The sequence below is a fragment of the Nannobrachium achirus genome (genome assembly GCF_963921795.1).
Source record: "Nannobrachium achirus genome assembly, chromosome: 7".
In the NCBI taxonomy this organism is placed as follows: Eukaryota; Metazoa; Chordata; class Actinopteri; order Myctophiformes; family Myctophidae; genus Nannobrachium; species Nannobrachium achirus.
Window position 1 is genome coordinate 41,019,195 of NC_137816.1, and position 21,561 is coordinate 41,040,755.

Here is a 21,561-nt window from a genome sequence, read left to right on the forward strand (position 1 = left end):
GAGGCACTGCTTTTATCCACATCCCAAATCTTTTAATTGTACACACCAGTAGCAAATATACTAATTAACGAGGGGCAAAGACGTAGCCAGCTCAGAATCAGAGGTGCTCAGCGCGACGCAAGTAGTAACTGCTGCAACCTGCGGGAAGGCGTCTGCGAGACCTGGGTCTGCAAACAGGTCTGCAGACCTGTTTGCAGACCCAGCACTGCAGACCCAGGTCAACCTCTCTACTGCTCCCAGTGGCAGCCTTAGCTCCAGGCGGAGCCGCTCGATTGTCCACGACATTGCAAGCGGCGCGAAGGCCAGCGGACCTTGGTCCTGCTCTTCGCCCCCGAGCGCCGCAGGCGCGAGTGGCCGCGAAGAGCGGGCCAGGGCCGCGCGGCCGGCGGAGCGCCGCGCGAGTTACGAAGCCGTGGTGAATGCAATCGTTCTATTTATGCCCAGGCCGTAAGGCCTGGGCAAGCCCACGATAAACGCCCTGTCCAAGTGACTACAATGTCTGCACAGTCACCGAAGCACTAGGGGCAGTAAAGTCAAGTAGTATCGGGTCTTCAGACCCACGTCTGCAGACATGCTGCAGACTTCCCGCAGGCTGCAGCGGTTAGCTTCTCGCGCGACGAGGCTGCTGCCTGACTGACGGACTGACTGACTGACTGGATGAATGAGAGGGGAGGGGGCGAAACTAGACATATACATCTCCTTCCAACCATATGTAAGCGAGAGAAGTTAGAACGCTATGCTTCACATGAGCGCTACATTGTTGTGGGGGGAAAAAAATCTTAAAAAAAAAAAAAAAAAAAAATCTTTAAAAAAAAAAAAAAAAATTGAAAGTGAAAATCATACAATGGCGGCCCGCCACTGCTTAATGCATGTAGGGGAAACACTGCCCTCCTAATACGTGAGCAGGTCGTGCTTTTTTGATCACCCTTTTCATTTATTTTTAATAATTCTTTGGTAAAATGGAAGATTAATTAGATTAATACAATAACAAATTATTAAAAATAAATGAAAAAAGCTATCGAAAAAACACGGCCTACTCACGTATTAGGTTAGTATGAGTCACCAGAAAAAAATTGTGTTTTTGATGAATCTATCATGGTTAAAATGGAGTTTGAAGTTACAATGGGTGTGTATGGAGAGGCGTCCTACAGGAGGAAGGCCTGATAACATTTACATCAAATATCTAAATATTGAATCAAGCAAATTAAAATCTGTTCAGGGTGTTCATAAAAGCCTGATTAGACGATTAAATGACCAAAAGTTATTTTGAAAGTGAAATATCCCTTTAATCCTATATTCATAACAAATAGAACCATTTCCAGCAACACTACTTAGTCATCATCTCTAGGGTTTATTTGGACCGCTGGTGTTCCCCAGACCCAACAATGAAAACCAGTACAGTATAAGTGGACATGTTGTGTCATGTACCGTTCTGTCACGTCATTATGTTCATCTCAGTGAAGACATGCAGGCATCCTGAGGATCTCCCCCCCACAACAAGTGCATTCCTGCTGGGGTGGAAGGCAGTGACGGACACCATGGAGGCAAGGCGGTCTTCATCTATGAAGGAGTGCAGGATCTGCCCACTCTCATGGTAAACCGGAACTCTACGAAGTCTGTCCATGCTCCCCACCACAAAGCAGTCCTCTTGTTTCGGGTCCCACACTGCTGCTAGCTTGTGGGCCTTCAGCTTATATCTGACAAAAACGTAAAATCACACCACTCAAAGAACTTAGTTTGTGTTACAGAACTTAACATACTTAAAATACACGATAATCTTTTTACACGGCCTGTTCAAGGTGGGAATGTAATTCCGCCTCGCTGTTTGTGGTTGTACAGCCATCGCAGAGCCGAATCAACAGCTGTGTAAAATGGACAGCCAGCCGGGTGGGGTGTAAAGTCTAGAGGCCAGTCTACACCAATGATTTGAGATGCGACAAAACTGCTGAGACGCCTGTCTACTAAGGGTGCAACGGTTTACAAAATGTACGGTTCGGTTCGATATTTTTGGTGTCACGGTATGTTGATGTAAAACTCCTGGTGTATTTTAGTTCTGCAATAAAAATAAAAAAAAGGTTCATTACAGGTTCAGTACAGGGTCATTTGGTTCGGTACAGCGTAATTCGGTTCGTTACAGGGTCATTCGGTTCGGTACAGCGTAATTCGGTTTGTTACAGGGTCATTCTATTTACGGTATATACCATATCCCAGAGAGGGTATGGGATGTGACAATACTGTTGCTTTTGAAACAGCAATCATGTGTAATCCAGTTGTATGTAATTTCAAAGCAGTTTCAGCAGTTTCAGCCCAGGTATGGTGGTTGCAAATTGTAACCCGTATATAGTAGTTTGTTTTGTGCAGAAACCAGCGAACTATTTTTCATCTTTTTTTTTCAATTTGAAACATTTTTGAACCAATGAAACGTATTAAAAAGCTCTTCTGACAAATCCTCCTAACTCCATTGGATCCTCAAACTGTGGGATTAAGATCTTAACTCCACCCCCTCTCCCCTGCATTCCACACAGAGTCTGCACTCTGCAGAGCGAACCATAAACACACTCTAACAAGGCAGGGTCTTTCCCCCCGTAGTCTGTTAAAGGTAACAGTGTACCTGTTTATCAAACTTAGCACTGCCGCTAATGTTACGAGATCAATTCATTCAAGTTCTAAAATCTAGGTAGTGTTTTCTGACGAGCAATGTGACAAGAAATTAGTTCATTTCACTAGCTGGCCACGGATCCAACAGTCGCCTGACAGTCATGTTTCAGGGCTACTCTCTCGCTAGTTCACTGAAACAGCAACTCTGTGAAGCCCTCTTTTCATAAGTTATTGTCTTATTTAATGCTTGTTATTGTAGGCCTATTTAACACATTGATTGCCCCAACCCGAGATTCCTGAGATATTGCCATTGGTCCAGGCTGCAAGGGGGAGGGGGGCCCTCAATAGTGGAATTCAATGGAGAGCCCAGTGGAAGTGCCAATGGAAAGAGCTAGCCTAGCACAGCTAAACTATCCACCCATGTTAACACAAGGGAGGAATGTATGTATATGTATGTATGTATGTATGTATAATGTATATACTCATGCAGTTAACTCACTGCAGTATATAGTATGGCTATGCCAGGCTAGGAAAGAGCCACTGGGTGGCACTGTTGGATCACCAATTTCTTTCTTCTTCTATGGGGTAGAATGTCCAAGGATATCAAATGACATCACCGGAAGTGAAGCAAGCTTAATTTGTGTAGGATGATTTTTAAGGCTTCATTCTTATGATGGGAACTTATGGCAGAGCGAGGTCCACGCGGATCGCTCTCTTTTGAATGCTCTTATTTAGAAAAAACAGCCTTTAAGTCACTCTGTGAAGGAACATGCTTTGGGACTGCAGTCTGCCATTTTCAGTTCATTTCGTGACATAAATGCATAGGATATAGTTGTTAGAACACAAATGACACAGTTCATGTGATTGCATTGCAGACCTACCCTATGGAAGTCACCAAGGGAGCATTGCTGATCAAAGCAGAGGTGTCGTATATCCTGAAAGACACATTTAAAAATAAAGAAATAAAATAATAATGATGTGTTACTGTACCATTCATTTTCAGTGGAACTATGGAAGCCAGTGACATGAGGATGCAAAGCTACAACCAACATTTTGTCGCTGTCGGGTGGAAACCTTGTATGTCCAAAACAGTTCCTTTCTTATTATTTAAAAAAAGGTTAAAGTAGTGAAAATACAACGCTGTGGGCTTGGGCTAGATCTGCTATTTTCACTACTCTTGTGCAACACTCTTGTATGATGAAGCAGGGCTTTAATTTACGAAAGAACATACTATTTTGAAACTTGGAGAAATAAGGTTTCTGCCCGACAGTGACGATTTGCAGCTGAGCACAAGTTGAGCTGGCTTCAACTGCAGCTACAAAGCTACACAACGACAAAATGCTACCAAAAGTGTTGTTTAACCACTCCCACTCACCTTCGCTCAACACTCAATTCCTGCTTGTAACGAGGGAAAAATACTTATTTATGTCAGCTAGTTACATGTTCTTTTAAACCCCAGGCTTAATTTTCCGATATATTTTTCTAGCTTGTCCGACGCACGCTTTATGACGTCAACAAGCTTGTTGTGAAACAATTAAACATATGCTGCTTTGCAGCGTAGCTTGTTTCTTTTGTAGCTGCCAGTGACACCTTAAACTTGTTCCTACACATGAAGCGGAATACACACGTAGAAACTAAGACAGCTCAAAACATGGTAGATACAGTACATCTAAATTAGGAGGAACTATAACATTAGTTTTAAGCAGGGATTAAAAACAAGGCACAGACACAGGGAGCCTGATCTCCAGGGGCAGGGCATTCTGAGATTTGATAGCAAAAGCCTGGTCTCCTTCAGTGTTGCAGTAGTCTAGGGGTGAAAAGATAATCGCATGTAACAACTTTTGTCAAAGCAGAGATGGACAAGAATGATTTGAAAAATATGTCAAATGACGATTGACCTTATTTACAGGTCAGAGCAGGTGACATTGACTGGTAGACAAAGCAGACTAAACAGTTGCATGGTGGTCGTTTAGTTGCATCTTTGGTCCGGTTTTTCATGTACAGTCTGTCAGCCTCACCTGATCCTGTTGTCCGAAGAGGAGGTGAGCACTTTGTTGCCAGTTGTAGGGGAGAAATAAGCACTAGAGATGGTTAACTTGTGGCCATGCAGCTGGCACACTGGCTCGCTGTTGGTCTTCTTCAGAGAGCGGCTGTCGTAAACACTCACCATCCTGCAGGTAAATAAAACTCCCATCATATACTGTATGTAAAGTGTGTGTGTGTGTGTGTGTGATGTATACAAACATATTTAAACCTTCTCGGTTCAAGAAATCACATGTCACATAATGGGCATTTATGAGCTTAAAGCAGGGGTCTTCAATGTTTTCAGGCCAAGGACCCCTTAGTTGAGAGAGAGATGAAGCAGGGACCCCCACTACATATTGTATAAAATTGTGTTGCAGATTTTCATACTTGTTTGACTGAATGTTGGATTCGTGTTAATGTGTTTTTTTCAGACATTTAACCACTTAAATCGTCGATACTTAGTCAATTTGATCTCCTCTTTTTTTAACCTCTACACCAAACCTATTTGCTGCGAGGCGTTGAGAGCTTGTAGATCTGCTATTTTTGGCTTAAGTTCTCCCCAGAATAGGCATGTGAGGGTTCAAGTTGTTCATTTAAAATAATTATCCTATCACAAAGACTTGGCGGACCCCCTGTAGTAACTCTGGGGACCCCCTAAGGGTCCTGGGGCAGGTTGCACCACCAGAACGTAAGTTCTCCCCTAAGTTAGGGAGTAAAGTGCTTACTAGAGGCTTAGTAACTACTAGTTAGTTTGTAACTAAGTGAGTTACTAACAGGTGTTGCACCACGACTGCTTAAGGCATAACGTAACTATAATGCGTAGACTGTTCCTAAAGTAAAATATAGTCGCATGACGTCATAGCTCCCGAATCCAATGAAAACGAGCTGTTTCTAGTAAGGAAGCAAAGCTTGTATCGTCTTTTGTCAACAGACAGAGCTCCGTCTCTCCACTGGCATGTACACAAAGTCATATTGATACGCGTGCTCATGGCGAGCGCATCCCTGCACACGGATTGTTTCACAAATTATATTGGCCCCTCATACATTTTGCCCCGGTGTGAAGTAACGCAGGGCAGCGCATATTTGGAGGGGGAAGAGCACCGTTCATGTCGCTGTTGTGCTGTATGTCTGCCACGGCTATATGCAGTGGTTGAAAATGTACTCAAATGAATTAAAAAAGTATCAATCCTGCAATATAGAAATATTCTATTAATAGCAGACACATTGTGAGCTTGTAGATCGGCTATTTTCAAATGGCCGAAATGTATATAGGGCTTAATGGGCTTTAAACAGATGGGTCGTTTCATTGTTGAATTAATTAAATAGCCGATATAATGCTGTCTGCCACATTAGTAGTGTAGTTGCTCTACTCCCATAGAGATAGGTTACTTAGTAAGGACTTAGTGCTGCCCAAAGGCTGGTGTAAATATTTAGTAGTTACTTAGAGATACATTTGAGTGGGGCAACAGCTGAAATTTTTGTAATGCGAAAGTCTTGACTTAGAAGCCATTTACGTTACAACTAGGCTACGTTTGAACTTAGTGTGAGGTGGTGCAACCCCACCCAGGACCCCCTGTTGAAGACCCCTGGCTTAAAGGCTACAGGGGAACATAAATCACAAATGGTAGGAGCTTACATATGGTAGGCTGCTCTTCACTGGTTACCTGTGAGCTCTAGATGTGATATTAAAGTCCTACTAATCACTTATAAAGTAACCCTACATGGACTGGCTCCTACCTATATATTAGATACAGTATGCTGCCCCCCCATAAGTCAGGGCGCATCCTTAGGTCCTCAGATAAGGCCCTATTGAAAGGCCACAATACCAACATGGTTACCCGAAGTGATCGGGCATTTGCCGCCTGGGCACCCAGGTTGTGGAATGCATCGCCAGTGCACCTATAATGTTTTTCTTAATAGTTGTGATGTGATAGTACTAGGGCTGGGATGCGATTAAAATTTTTAATCTAATTAATTACAGGCTCTGTGATTAATTAATCGCAATTAATCACATTTTAATCGCACATCGATATTTGACCTGAGAAGCATTTTTTTTCAAGTAAAACACATTTTGTTGTACAAGGGAATCAACGGGTGAGTTTTTTAAATCTAAATTTCGCATCCACTGGGCCAAGCAAAGCGCTCTGATCGGCTACTTCTCCATTTGCGTTTGTTGTCTCTTCTTGGTTGGTGCATCGCAATGATCAGTATGCCCGAAACTGAAGGTTTTGTGGTGCAAAAAATAAGTGTGATTAAAATGCGTTAATTATTTTAATCGTGTTAATTTTCTGTAATTAATTAATCGCAATTAATCAGTTAAAGAAAAAATAAACCCCCTTACTGGAATACATGCAACACAGAAACTGTGGGCACTGCCACTCACAATCAAATGTAAATCTGAAAGCAGTATAAATTACGTTATATATGAAGATATGAAGCGAGATACACACGTGCTCTGCTATAGGTTAAATTACACATTTACATTCGAGATTTATGAATATGGATACATACCCTTTGTCAGCAACCACAAAGTAGATCTTGTGCAGAGGATGGACGTTGACACATTGAATACTACTCTCATTCAATGAGAGTGTGTGAACAGACTCAGGTGAGTTTCTAAAAAGAAATGAAAAACCATCACATATTCAGTTTTTAGTCAAACATAATTTAATTTATGACAAAGATTTGTTATACATCACATATTCATCTTAGTAAAGGTTCATTATACATCACGCATTCATACTGTATATGTTAGTAAAGGTTTGTTATACAGTACAATGAGTACATCACATATTCATATCTTAGTAAAACTTCACACCTACTCTACTTTCATTCAAGACAAGTCACCCTCTACTGCTTCTTATGAGTTCTAGATATGCACCATCCACTCCTATGGGGCTTTTAAGCCGTGACATCATTTTGTAGGCAGAGGAGAATCTGCCCCCAGAGCATTTTCTGTCCCTCGCTATTTTCAACAGATCCGAGACAAAAATAACGACTAAAGTATAATTCTATCACTTTCCTTTCAACAACAAAGAGAAGAAAAATGTGTAAATAGTAAAAATAGTAAAAAGATTCACGGAAACTGGGGGCAGAAATGCTCCTCTGCCTACAAAATGATGTCATACTTAACAGCCCCATATGAGTTATAGGCATGCACCATATATTCCTACTCATGAGTTCTACATATGAGTTATAGACATTGCACCATTTATAGCTACTTAGGAATTCTAGACTAGACATGCACCATCTAATGCTACTACTTACAGTATACTATGAATTAGACATGATTGAGACAGGACACATTTCTATTAGAAATTCTAATATATTTAACAAACAGGTTATCAAATGTAAATAATTAAACAGTATTTACAGGGTCCTGGTCCTCTTTAATGCCTCAATCTCAGACACCAGACGAAAGTTTGAATACACAAGACTATACAGTTAGTACTACTGTCACTATCACAAGGAGCACCTGCAATTATGTTATTTTTGTATGTATGTGATTGTATGTAATTGCCAGTGCTCTTTCACTTTGGTGGGTGCTTCTAAATCTTTTTTTGTGCACCCAACTTGTAGAGTTGGATCAAGAAAGGCAGTTAATGTTGAGCCCTGTAGTACTAGCAGTAGTGGAAGTAGCATTATTCTTAATGCTACTTACACTACTGCTAGTACTACAGGGTAGTAGTAGTAGTATTAGGAGTAGTGGTTGTAGTATTAGTAGTACTAATACTAGTAGCGTAATAAAATAGTGGTGCCTTAATTACCCTCGGGTCCTTCTGTCAACAATGGCAACATCACCATTGCAGTCTCCGACCACTAGAGTGGAACAGTCATCTGACAGGAAGTCAAAGGTCTTCAGGCCGGCGTCCTCAATGTCATACACCTGGTAGGAGTAAGAAGACATGCTTCTAAAAGGTTACCAGGTGTGCATTTTGTGAAAGAGAAGCATATTTCATGTGCTAATGTGAGTTAGACCGATTGCAAGATGTCCTTCTGATAGAATTTTGATTAAACATCAATTTCATATGAATCAAAAACAATCCAACCGATTAGTTAATGACAATCGTTGGCGTTACAACATTGTTGAATGTGGCCATCCACTTCAGTTAGAACAGTTATCATTAACTCTTTCTCAGCCACGGGGAGCCACTCAATATTAAAACGGGATTAGAAATTTCCGGCTAGTCCACAGACAAGCCATTTTGGCCAGGCTGGGGAAGTGTTAAGGTGATCATGCTTGGTGTCAACAGTAGTGATGGGACGATTATAGTTTATCGTGATAAAAAACACTCACGATAATCGCATCGTGGAGATTCAATTTATCGTGATATCGTCCTCTGTCATGCACTGGGATCAATTCACCTTTTATTTGCCGAGCTGCATATCCGGTACCACTTAAACCTATAATTGGTAAAAGGTACTTATAATATATATACTTTTTTTCCACTCTCTATCAAATGTCTTTGCCAAAAAATAGCCGATCTACAAGCTCACAGCGCGTCGCAAACGCGACGCGTTTGTGAGCTTGTAGATCGGCTATTTTTTGGCAAATGTTCCGCACCCAGGATAATGGATTTTGATTGTCGCGATAATATCGTAAGTCGCGATTTCTTTTGTCACAATAATCGTGATATAACATTTTCATATTGTCAACAGCACTTTACATCATATTTTAAAGTCACATTGTACATTGAAGAAGGATCTTAACAGGAGTTTAAGGTTTCTGTAACTGAATATGGGGAAAATGTACACAATAGCTGAAAAGAAATTAATTTACAAAGCATGTTGTGAATAAACTTACATCATCAAAGATGGCCTTCTCTATGTCCATGCAGCGCAGAGATCCATCGTTGCTCAGGCTCAGCAGGTGGGCAGGATTAGCCCTGGAAAACGCCATGGACCACACTGGACGAGTGTGGGGCTCAAACAACAACACACCATGGTTACCCCAACCAGCACCCTGGACACCACAAAGAGATGACACGATTGAACCCTGAACAGTTTATACAATGACATTTAAATCTATTAAAGAATTACCATTATTTACCATCAAAGGTAGGACTGTCACGATTATGACATTTTACATGACGATTATTGTCACTCAAATAATTGCGATTAACGATTTAATTGTGTATTTGTCGTTGACAATTACATTCCTGTTTTTGCTTTTAGGCTTTGAAGTTACACATGACACATAACTTAAATATACAAAGAAATTACTGACATATTTGACATTTTTATTCTTAAAAAAGGACATTGATAGTGGAAATAGCCGATCTACAAGATCACAGCTTGTAGATCTGCTATTTCCACTACTTTTTTAAAGTGTTTGTAACTATAATAACATTTCTTAACATGGAAACGATTATGACGATTATGCAAAATAATTACGATTACCTCAAATAATTGCGATTAGCCGATTATGTAATAATTGTGACAGCCCTAATCAAAAGGTTGAATTTCTTTTCTGTTGCTGTCTGACAGAATTAGCACCATTAATTCTACAAAGATTTTAAAAAGAACCAATCACAAACCCCAAACGCCCAGAGTCAATAGCCACTTGTATACAGTAAGCGCCGTTCAGACTAAGCACTATAACTACAGTATACAGATAACTTTATAGTTAAAGAAATCGTTCTAACTCAAGTGGAGGGCAGTGGATGGCAGTGTCCACACCCCAACAACTACTGTCGCACTTAGAACAACGGACTCACTCGCTAGCTTTCGCCGTGGACTGAAGACTCACCTTTTCAGACTCCACCTAAACCCTTAGCACTACTGGAAAAATCAATGACCATACATGAAGCTAGTTAGCATTTGTTTTTATGTTTTTTTAGAAACCTTTTTTTCTTTACGGATTATATAGTTTTTTTCTAGATAGATATTCATTTGCATTTGTTATATTGCTGTTGATGTACTGACATTTAACCTTGTTTATTATTGTGATGTTTTATCTGCTTACTGTAAGTCACTTTGGATTAAAAGCGTCTGCTAAATGCCTAAACTGTAAACTGTAAACTGTAGTGTATAACAACAATAATAGTCAAGGTACGAAATGGTTTGGATCACTCCCCGAGCGATATTATGAATTATAGAAACATACAGCCAAACAAAATCCATCAGGACATCTGGGATGCAATCGTCTCACTCACCGACAGAAAGTTGTCAGATTATCCATATATTCCATTGATTCATCGTTAAGCATCACTGAAGACGGACATGTAACATGACATCTTCTGCTTCTTATGAGTTCTAGACATGCCATATCTACTGCTTCTTGTGGGTTATAGAAATAACTCTAACTCAGCATTTTTGATAAAGGCGCTGTATAAACCTTCCCCAGCCTTCCTTGGAAAGCAATTGTAGTGTCCAACACTGTTGTTGTCTGCCACATGCTAATCAACTGTTTGATGCTGGAGAGAGTGCACCTGTTAGTTATTGATCGACATAGTTCACATCACATTCACTTCACATGCGCCAATGATGAAAGACTTGAGTTGTGTCAGTATTAACAATACTAACTAGAAAGGTACAATTCTGGGAAATTGCAATTTTGGTTGCACTGACGCGAGTCACAATTAAGGAATCCACAGGGAAATGAATTCCGAAATGTGTCAGCAACAGTTAAATAACGTAATAGTAGTTTGGTGTAATGCAGGCATCAGATGTGACCCTCCGTTCCGTGATCGTTCTTTCTATACATAACAGCAAGGTGGAATAACGTAACATTGCCACCATGGGTTGAACAGGCTGTATCAAAGAGGCTGATAATGCAGTGTAAAAGATTATAGTCAAAATAAATTTACTCACAATGTTCCAGAGTCCCACCCTGCCCACCCTGTCTCCTGCAGCCATGAGCAGGCTGCTAGTGCAGGGATGGAAAGCTGCTGAGGTGATTGGATCCTTCACCACCCTGGCCACTCCATCCTCAGGTATTTTCATGTTCTTAAGAGCAGAGCAGTACCTGCAAAAAGGCAACAGTAGATGATTTACAACTTGGGTTCTCTTCAATGGCTCTCTGATTCCATTTCCAATGATACATGTTGACATCTTCAACACGATACTGTACAATGTTAGCCTGGCTCCAGCGGATCGGCTGATCTCTAGCGATTGGTTTTAGTGCAGGGGACTTCAACAAGGGGTCCGGGACCCCTAAGGGGTCCTCAGAGTTACTACAGGGGATCCTCCAAATCTTTGAGTGATATAAACTTTTTTTCTCCTTTTTTATATTAACCACTTGAACCCTATCGTCCATATTCTAAGAACTTTTGCCGAAAATAGCAGATCTACAGCGCGAGGCGTTGTGAGCTTGTATGTAGATCAACTATTTTCAGCAAAGAGCTTTGGTGTAGAGGGGATCACACAGACAGGTGCCAATGTCAGACTCAAGCTTCAGCTGAGTCTGAAATCAGGCTAGTACAATGTACATGTTGACATAATGTTGACATCTTAACAACGTGATACAGTACATTTTGACATCTTTACCAGCTGGATTTGCTTCTGCCTTGAGTTCCATTACAAGCATTTTACAAGTAGTACTAGTAATGGGAGATTGCACAACAGCTACGTTTGAAGACTTACTGCTTCAGATCAAGTTGAACCTTTTCTTCTTGTGTGGAGTCCTGCACAGTGGGATGATAACAATGTATACGTTTGAATAGCAATAACACACTGCAAGTGACACAATGTCAACCAGGGACGTGCAGAGAATGTTAGAGAGGCAGGGGCTGATATTCCTAAAGTGGCCTTTTGGTAAAAATATCAAAATTCATTAATTGATACCACACTGAACTAAGCATTCTTCAAGTCACTACTGGAGATGTGGCGCAACGGCATGGATTTCAACAGAGAGGGCAATTCTCAAGTTCAGGAGAGTTTGGACAAGGTAATTCTCTTGAATGCTGCCTTCAGGTATGGCATGGAAAGAGGGCATTTGCATTTCTTTCACCATAGTAAAAACTGCATTTATGGTCTGGAGAGGGCACTTTTTTACAGACAGATAAAAGGGCAGGGGCTCGAGCCCCCTTTGATGTCTATGTGTGCTCGTGCCTGATGTCAGCAATCCAGAGAGCATCACTGACATAAAACGTGAATCCCACCTCAGAGCAGAGCTGGAGAAGCTCAGGAGGAAGTCTACTGCCTTCCCCCATGTTCACTGGATCCATGGACAGAGGACCTGGCTTATAGCCGCCTGACACATAGCAACCTGACTCCTGTGCGAAGAGAAGAAACACAACATGTTTGAGCGAGACAAAGAATGAGAGAGAGGACAAACTCAACTAGAAATACTGTTCCTACGAAACAGTGTGGGCTCGCTCGTGACTATACTCTGCAGCGTGCTAACTGTCATGCGAAGCTCAACCAATACTCCAGCTAACACCACTCCCAGATTTTTTTCCACCAATTGCGCCTCATTGGCTAACGGAACACGATATGCGGCGGAAATAATGACGAAACCATAGTGTTTTCGCCTTTGAACTGTCTGCGGCGGAACTCACTATATAAATAATGAGGATAACATAGTGTTCTCGCCTTTCAGGCAAGCCCACAACTAGTAATATTAATGAAGTGACACAAATATACAAAACAATATACGGTCAAAACAGGCCTCATAACTCCACAGTTATTGTTTAGATAAACAGGCTGAATAGAATCAAATACAACATAATAGAATAGAAATCATGGGTATATTGGTGAGATAAATGTATTATTACATTTTTATACTTTGCACGTGGCTCGGGAAGAGTCACGTCGTCAGGAGCTTTCTTTTGGAGTCGTAGAGACTTCCGAGGAGGAAGCTCGTCTTTCTCTGCAATCTTTGAGCTGCTGCAAACAAAGTGTTCTTGTGTGAATGTTAACCTACACTGAGTTTAACTGAAAAGAGCTGTGGTTTTCAAACTCAAAATTATTTGCGGCCTACTTCCTTGTGTACTTTTATCAAGCACATACAGGAGTTAGAATGTACTGTCTGTGGGTGTTAATTCTGTCCAATGGAAGTATAGCAAACATCCCAGCATACTGTACCTTGTGAGATTCCTCTGTGATGGTTTAGGTCGTGTTGACATTTTCAGATCTTCAGTTGCCTTTTTAGAGGAAGTCAAAAATCAAAGTTTATATTCTATTCGTATAGGGCTTTTCACTTTACTCAAAGATACTTAAAATAAAATGATATAGAATAAGAACAGTAAATGAAAGTACATTTTATATAAAACAAAGCATAAACATAAATTATGGATATAAAATAAGATATTAAAATGTTAAGGATTTCTAGAAAGAGGGGAGTGTTAGGGTGGAGGGTTCCAAAGGGAGGTGGTCCCGCACCACTAGGTTCAGTGATGGATTTTAGAGCAAGGGTCTTCAACAGGGGGTCTAGGACCCCCTCCAAATCTTTGTGTGATAGAAACTTTTTTCTCCTTTTTTATATTAACCATTTGAACCCTAGCATCCATACAGTATTTTGAGAACTTTAGCCAAAAATAGCAGATCTACAAGCTTGTGAGCTTGTAGATCGGCTATTTTCGGCGAAGAGCTTTGGTGTAGAGGGGAAAAAGAGCAGACTAAGTACAGAGTGAAAGGTTTATTAAGTTTTATTAAGTATTGATGGTTCAAGTGGTTAAATATCTGAAAACACAAATTGACATGAATCCAAAATACACTGATGATTGTGCTGTCAAACAATGAAACTATATGGAATCTATGAAAGGGTTGTGGGGGTCCCTGCTTCATCTCTCTCTCAACTAAGGGGTCCTTGGCCTGAAAACGAGGGAGAAGGTCACGTCACCAGTGACCTTGTCTCCTGCCAGAACACTCACCTCTGTTAAAGGGATAGTTCACCCCCAAAATGACTTTCTATAGATTTCTCTCACCCCATAAAGACTTGAATTCATGGATATTTATTTTTTTGTTTTCGTCGCATTCCAAAGCCAAAAGTTTTAGGAGACTCTTTGTGTCTCCATAAGGAACAAAGGATGCACTTTGTGTTTCCACAGGGAACCACGGCTGGTCATCAAATTGGCTTAGGAATGTGAGAAAAAAAGACAAGGGAAAAAATAAACATATATATCCATGAATTCAAGTCTCCATGCATGGTGTGATTCATTGATTTAAAAAAAAGTATATTTTGGGTGTTAGTGAATGTGGTTTATTGATGGTTCTTAGAGGGGAAGGTCCTCTCGCCTCGAGGTTCAGTGAAGCATCTTACAATGCTTCATATACAGTAGAAGGAGAAGGACCCGTCATCTCCAGTCTCAGTGCTTTATGTTTCTTTTTTTTTGCCTTTATTGATAGGACAGTAGACTGACAGGAAATGGGGGGAGAGATGGGGAGCGACGCGCAGGCCCGGCAAAGGTCGCCCGGATCCGGAATCGAACCGGCGACGCCGCCAGGCATCCATGCCAATGTGGCAATTCCTAAGTGGTACTGCAAGCGCCTGGACCAGTAGGCCAGTGGGCGCCCCTCAGTGCTTATCTTAGAGCATACGTGGGCAACTGGCCCACGGCCCCCACCTTCATTAATGTGGCCTGCAGGTTAATATTGGAATACTGATAATGATATATTATTGATTTCAGTTACAATTCCAAACATGACATGCTTTAATTACTTGGGCTTAGTAGCTTAATGACTAGTATTACAATTTGTCTTTTTTTTTAATGTCCAATGTATTTGTATTTATGTTTTCAGGATTCCAATTCAACAATAGCAAACCATTTATTTTTAAGCTTTGTGGAACAGGGAACTAGGGGTTACATGTCTCCATTCCGACATGTCTCCTTTCCGACATGTCTCCATTCCGACACGAACCCTATCCCTAACCCTAAACCTAAGCTCTATGGAAGTGTTGCCACTCCGACAATAAGAAGTCACTGTTGGAAAGGAGACATGTTGGAATGGAGAGCACCCCCGAACTAGGTGACAATAGCTTTGTAGGTTTTGAAGAGTAGTTTACTTTAAACATTCTTTGTGGAAAAGTTAACAGGGGTGATGTGATCTCTGGTGCAGCATGTGTGGATTTCTAGATCTAGTTTCTAGTGTCAACTGATGGATGGATATTCCATATAGGATGCTATTGCAATAGTTGAGTCTTGAGGTGATGAATGAATGAATAGATGTTAAATGTGAGTGACGGTTGAAGATGGGAAATGTTTTGCGATGGGGGAAAACAATGTTTTTCTTATGTGGTTGAAGTGGAGTTCAAAAGAGATGATGGGGTCAACGCTGATGTAAGACTGGATGCGTGTTCACTGTTCACAAGAATCACGAATGTGAATACTATACACCATCAATGTCATCAATGAATGAACAACATGAAGGAGAAATATATCCACCTGTTTCCGCAAGACTTTACTGTAGCATTATCTGCGGGACACTTCCGGTTAACAGCAGACATACAAGCTCACGTCGCGTTACAGATGCAACCGGTGTGAGCTTGTAGATCACACTCGGCTGCGGTGCCGGAAATGCCACTCGCCTTCTGCGCAAAGCACGGTGGGATGTTGGAAAGTTGTGGATATGTTTATGTCAAACCCCAATCCTCATCACGTCAATACAATAGTACTATACTGTTTGTAATGTTGTGTTGTGTGAAGGGTCCTGATTTAAACCAATAACCACTGTTTCCTGATTCAGTGCTGCTGATGCTGAACAGTGTTTTTACCTGGAGTAGATTGATGGAGGACAGGAAAACCTTGTTCTGTCTTATGTTCTCTAGACGTTCCAGCTCATATACAGACAGTCTTCCATGATCACCCTGAATTAAACAAACACACAACACTGCTGTGAAACTGCTAGAAAACATCTCCCTTCCACTTTGAAACATAATGCATTTGCAACAGGACTACATTTTCAATGCTTTGTATGTGAGGGAATTTAAAATGTCAATTACAGTGAAATGTTTAATTATGCTTTCCATACACATTACGAACGGTCATAATTAAACAAATTAACTTGTTTTTTCATTGTGTTGTTAAATCACAATGACATGATGACATAAAACTTAAAACATACTACATCACTGTTTTCACTGTCAGAATCCTCCGTTTTGGCCTTGGTCTTGTTTGGTCTCCTTTCCTTATAGTTAAAAGTCACCCAAGAAAGCAAAACAAATTTAAAGGACAAATGCAATAAGGCATCTTAAAGTCAGTATTTGGATTTTTAAGAGTCTCTTTCAGAAGCCCACCTTTTTCTTGACATATTTACGCAGGTTTTCTATCCGCTGTGTGACTGGTTCTCTCTTCTCTCGAGTTGATCGCTTGGGTGGATCAGGGTTGTAGAAGTTGTACTGAGATGATGAGCTCATGTTCTGGAGAATGAATCATAATGGTTCATTAAACTGACATCACATCTTTTCACAGAACCCTTTGACCCTTTTCAAACAACTGCTGCTAAGGTCCTTACTAACTCCTTTCCATTTCTTTTGCTCTGCTGTAAATTAATGTTTCATGTGTAAGCACAATTTCCTTGTTGAAATGTTCTGTAAGCCTACATATATCGATATATCAGTGACTGACTGTGACTTGAGTCTGTTAAATAAATTATTAAGTTAAATAAATATGGATATGGATAAATCCATAACCAAAACAAGACAGAGACGAGCCAAAGGACAATCAATAAATTGCTGTATTGAAGAGAGTCAGACAAAGAGACAAACAGTGAGCATACCATCCTAGTGGCACCTTGCTAATTCTCTCTTCCAAAGATGGACATTAACATACAGTAAAGAATACAGATCGTGGGGCTCATCGATTCGTTCCCATATCAAAACAAGAAGACAGAGACACGTAGAGTGTTTTTCCACTAGAACTTACAGTATAACCAAAACATGGTCTCCTATACTGTAAGTTCAGACAGTAGTTCACATAATATAACCTAATAAATGAATCATATAATTATGTATCATAATTCATATCTAACAATCAATATGAATTGATAAAAGGATGATATTAACCATAACAAAATACCTATCAGAGTCTGTTGTGAAAAAAGGTCTCATGGGATGGATTCATGAATCAACATCACTCAAATGTGACACATTAATACTAATGATGAGTAGCCTAGCTCTGGTCCATATACTGTATGGACTTTAGGAGGGTCCTATGGACCAGAACTATGTGTAGCTAGCCTATGCTTTTTGTCACATGTATCATCTTGCATCGATTATAGTAAACATTGCTTACAGCACTACACACAACTGTACAGTAGGCCTACATTTTCACATTGCGTTATTCAACATTGACAACTTTGCATAAACACAATTCAGACATTTTAGCAGCTTCTTCTCACCACAGCTTCTTGTTCTGAAGTTCTGTTGTCACGTCGGTGGCAAAGCTGAATAATGATTAGTGGTTAATTAAATTAATTAAATGAATACATATGTAGTTAATAATTAATCATGAAAATAAGTTGCAGCGCTGGAACTGAACGGAACTCAACCACAAGGAAATTATCAACGAATGTGCGTGCAGCTGCAATCAAACAGCTCGTTGGTTCCTCTTCTTGTTTCAATAGTTGTCCATTACCGCCACCTACTGAGCTGTTGCGTGAACTGGAGCAGCAACAACAATAGGCCTAGAATTAAAGAAATAACAATAAATGATAATCATTCAATCTTGAAGAATACTTTTAATCACATCTCTGTGCTTCATACAGCCAGTGTGAATGTGACAGTGACTTGGCTTAAGTATGACATTTGGTAGGTTTATATATAATTATATGTATGTTTTATTGGCCTAAAATGTTGGCCGCCTGTCAGCATTGAGCATTTATAGGGGGTAAAAGTTTGGGCCCATTCACTTATACACTATAGACCTATTACACCCAAAGAATCTGCTTTAAGCAGCATGTGAGGGGTCAAAGTAGGTGTTTTTAATTATTCTGAATCCATTGCAAGCATTTGTTTTGCATGAAAAACATTCCTTGGAATAAAAAACGCACCCCACAACATAGTGAAAGGTGATGATTCATCACCCATAGTTTTCTGGGGCTGTTTTTAGCCCAAGGAATGTTTTTCATGCCAAACAAATGCTTGCAATGGATTCAGAATAATTAAAAACCCCTAGTTTGACCCCTCACATGCTAGCTAGCAGATTTTGGGGGGTATTACTTTCCTTTTATAGCAACTTTTGGCCTAAAATCACGCAAATCGGTACACAGTATCTCTACACTCATGTCATCAACATGGATCTGTCACATATAGCGCCACCTTCAGGCCGATTTTTTAAAACACATTTTTGGACACTGCTCCTACAGATTTTGCCCTAAAATCGAGCAGCACCTGGCTGCAGACACTAGGGTCCTGTTGAGGTCCACGGGAGACAGGAACCTCAACAAGTGTCAGGAAGTGACCTCACAGTGCGCAAGTGACTTCATGCCACTTGTGGAGGTCACGTGACGTCTCTGCAGTCCAAGGCACTACAGTCCCTTTGAGCCGCATTGTCGCTATGTGTACATGTTATCTTTTAGACAACCCAACTCTACCCCTAACCAAGCCCCCAGAACGGCTTGTAAATGTTGAAGCAGCCGCCCTACTGGCCAAAGCTGGAATTTCAGGCGGGGTGAAACATACATGCACGAGCATATGAGCGCGGCGCTGGGGTCTACAATAGGGTTCAATGGACGTCGACGTCGTTCGTGACGTCATAGCGTGACGTTTGGCCCCACTAGATAGTGGGGCCATTCCCCAGAATGCACCTGGATTAGCTACATGCTAGCACGTAGCCGTTGCTTCAAAACGCCACTGAGCACTTGCATTGAAATGATAGTGGGGGCGGGGCTCGTCCGCTCTCTATTTTATATACTCTATGCCCCTAACCCTAAACTTAACCTCCATGGGGTAGAGCAAGAAAGAGGTGTGAGGTCACTTCCTGCCACTTGTTGAGGTTCCTGTCTCCCGTGGACCTCAACAGGACCCTAGTGGCTGCAGCCAGGTAGTCTTGCTAAAATCACGCAAATCGGTACTCTTCACTCATATCATCAACATGGATCTGTCTCACATAGCGCCACCATCAGGCCGATTTTTTCAAACACATTTTTGGACACCGCTCCTACACATTTTGCCCTAAAATCACGCTGGAGTCTTACTGGTAGTATAGTGTATATGGGCCCCAATATTTTAGGCAATATATATATATATATATATAGACCTATATATATATCGCCTATATATCGCCTAGCCTAGTTCCAGACCCTGAATCGCTAGCCACACCCCTTAACATTTTTAGTGTGTCAGGCTATATATCGCCTATATATCATATGTCATACCCCACCTCAGGGGCAGCCGCTTCCTTCCAAACCTCCCTCACTCTCACTGCTTTCCTCCTGTGTGGCTGGACCTGGGCTGGACACATGGCACCCATTACACATAAAATAAGGTTAAAGTGGTCAAACTGATTTGATACAGATTTTTTTTTTAAATCAAGTAGGACCACTGGCCCTGGGGGTCTCATTTGAGTACTTTTTCAACCAATGGTTAACGCCTCCCTTCTAAACGGGAAATCTCGCTATTTCCACGTCCCCATGGGAGTCTCTTGTGGCAGACGTCTTTTCAAATTTCAAAAATTCAAACATTTTAACATCCAGCAAAGTGCCAACCTACTGAATCCATATTTTTTAAGTTTAGATATTAATATTTCATGGTCTATTACATCAAATGCAGCACTAAAGTCAAGTAATACCATCTTCTTTAAGTCCATATGAGTCAGCCATTTTATCGTCTAATCAGGCTTTTATGATCACCCTGAACAGTTTTTAATTTGCTTGATTCAATATTTAGATATTTGATGTAAATGTTATCAGGGCCTCCAGGCCAGGGCCTCTCCCCATACATACCGTTTTGAATGTACTATTAATCCCTTTTGAAAATGTATTCAGAAACAAATAAAATGTGATTAAAACAATGTTGTATAGACACATTTCGTACACAACACATTGATCTACAAACATAGGACATCTTAGGACAATCAGCACAGCAGTGACATGTGTCTGTCTAGCAGACATGTAGGCCTACTCTAGTTTTTCTTTGTCTTTTGTTTTTAAACATTGCGTTAGCTTGCAAGGCAACTCTCAGATGTTAACGTTTTGTTCTGTTTAGGAGGGCGGTTAACCAGTAGTTGAAAAAGTTCTCAAATGTTTTACTTAAAGGGATATTTCACTTTCAAAAGAACTTTTGGTCATTTTATCATGATCTATCAGGCTTTTATGGACACCCTGGACAGTTTTTAGTTTGCTTGATTCAATATTTAGATATTTGATGTAAATGTTTTTTAATAATCTTTTATTGTAGGCCTATTACATTTTTTCCATTTTCTCAAAGAATTATTGAAAAGAAATGAAAAAAGTGAATGAAAAACATGGCCTGCTCACGCATGGTATTCCATACAATAACACATATACAACACTGATATGAAAACAAATCTGGAAATTTTATTTCAATCAATTTCTTCCCCTTACATTTCTTTCTTCCACATTTCTAGGTACAGTATACAGTATGTTCTTATAAAACATCAAACATAATCATTTAAACACGGTTAAAAAAAGGTATCTTCCAGAAAGCAGCTTAAGAATTACAATACGTCGGTGATTAAATCAAACCTTAAAATCATGGGTGGTGCACATAAAAACAATTAAAATGACAAATGATTTATCAATGTTTCTGATTGAATGATAAAACATTTTAAATGTAATATATATACTCATATCGTCACTGTCGGGCAGAAACCTCGTATCTCCAAGTTTCAACTGCGTTTTTTCGCAAAGCAAAGCCCTGCTTCATCATACAAGGCCGTCGCACAAAAGTAGTGAAAACAGCCGATCTATAAGACCACAACGCCTCGCGGCGAGGCGTTATGTGTGCTTGTAGATTGGCTGTTTTCACTAGTTTAGTTCGTTTTTTAAATGATAAATACAAAACGAACGCTTTTGGACATACAAGGTTTCCACCCG

General features: G+C 40.5%; 1 protein-coding gene across 1 annotated transcript in view; it reads right to left on the reverse strand.

Annotated features, from left to right (window-relative positions):
- Positions 1-1,435: 1,435 nt before the first annotated feature.
- ctsh (cathepsin H) overlaps positions 1,436-21,561 on the reverse strand; it is a gene marked incomplete at its 3' end in the record, with an annotated part of 30,085 nt that continues 9,959 nt past the window's right edge. Inside the window, exons 13-22 of the mRNA XM_080730231.1 lie at positions 19,887-19,952; positions 16,802-16,924; positions 16,280-16,372; positions 12,726-12,839; positions 12,208-12,248; positions 11,437-11,590; positions 9,428-9,586; positions 8,391-8,509; positions 4,617-4,769; positions 1,436-1,697 (exon numbers count right to left, since the gene is read on the reverse strand). Coding sequence (XP_080586357.1) covers positions 1,436-1,697; positions 4,617-4,769; positions 8,391-8,509; positions 9,428-9,586; positions 11,437-11,590; positions 12,208-12,248; positions 12,726-12,839; positions 16,280-16,372; positions 16,802-16,924; positions 19,887-19,952 — 1,284 coding nt within the window. The remainder of the gene's footprint in view (positions 1,698-4,616; positions 4,770-8,390; positions 8,510-9,427; positions 9,587-11,436; positions 11,591-12,207; positions 12,249-12,725; positions 12,840-16,279; positions 16,373-16,801; positions 16,925-19,886; positions 19,953-21,561) is intronic.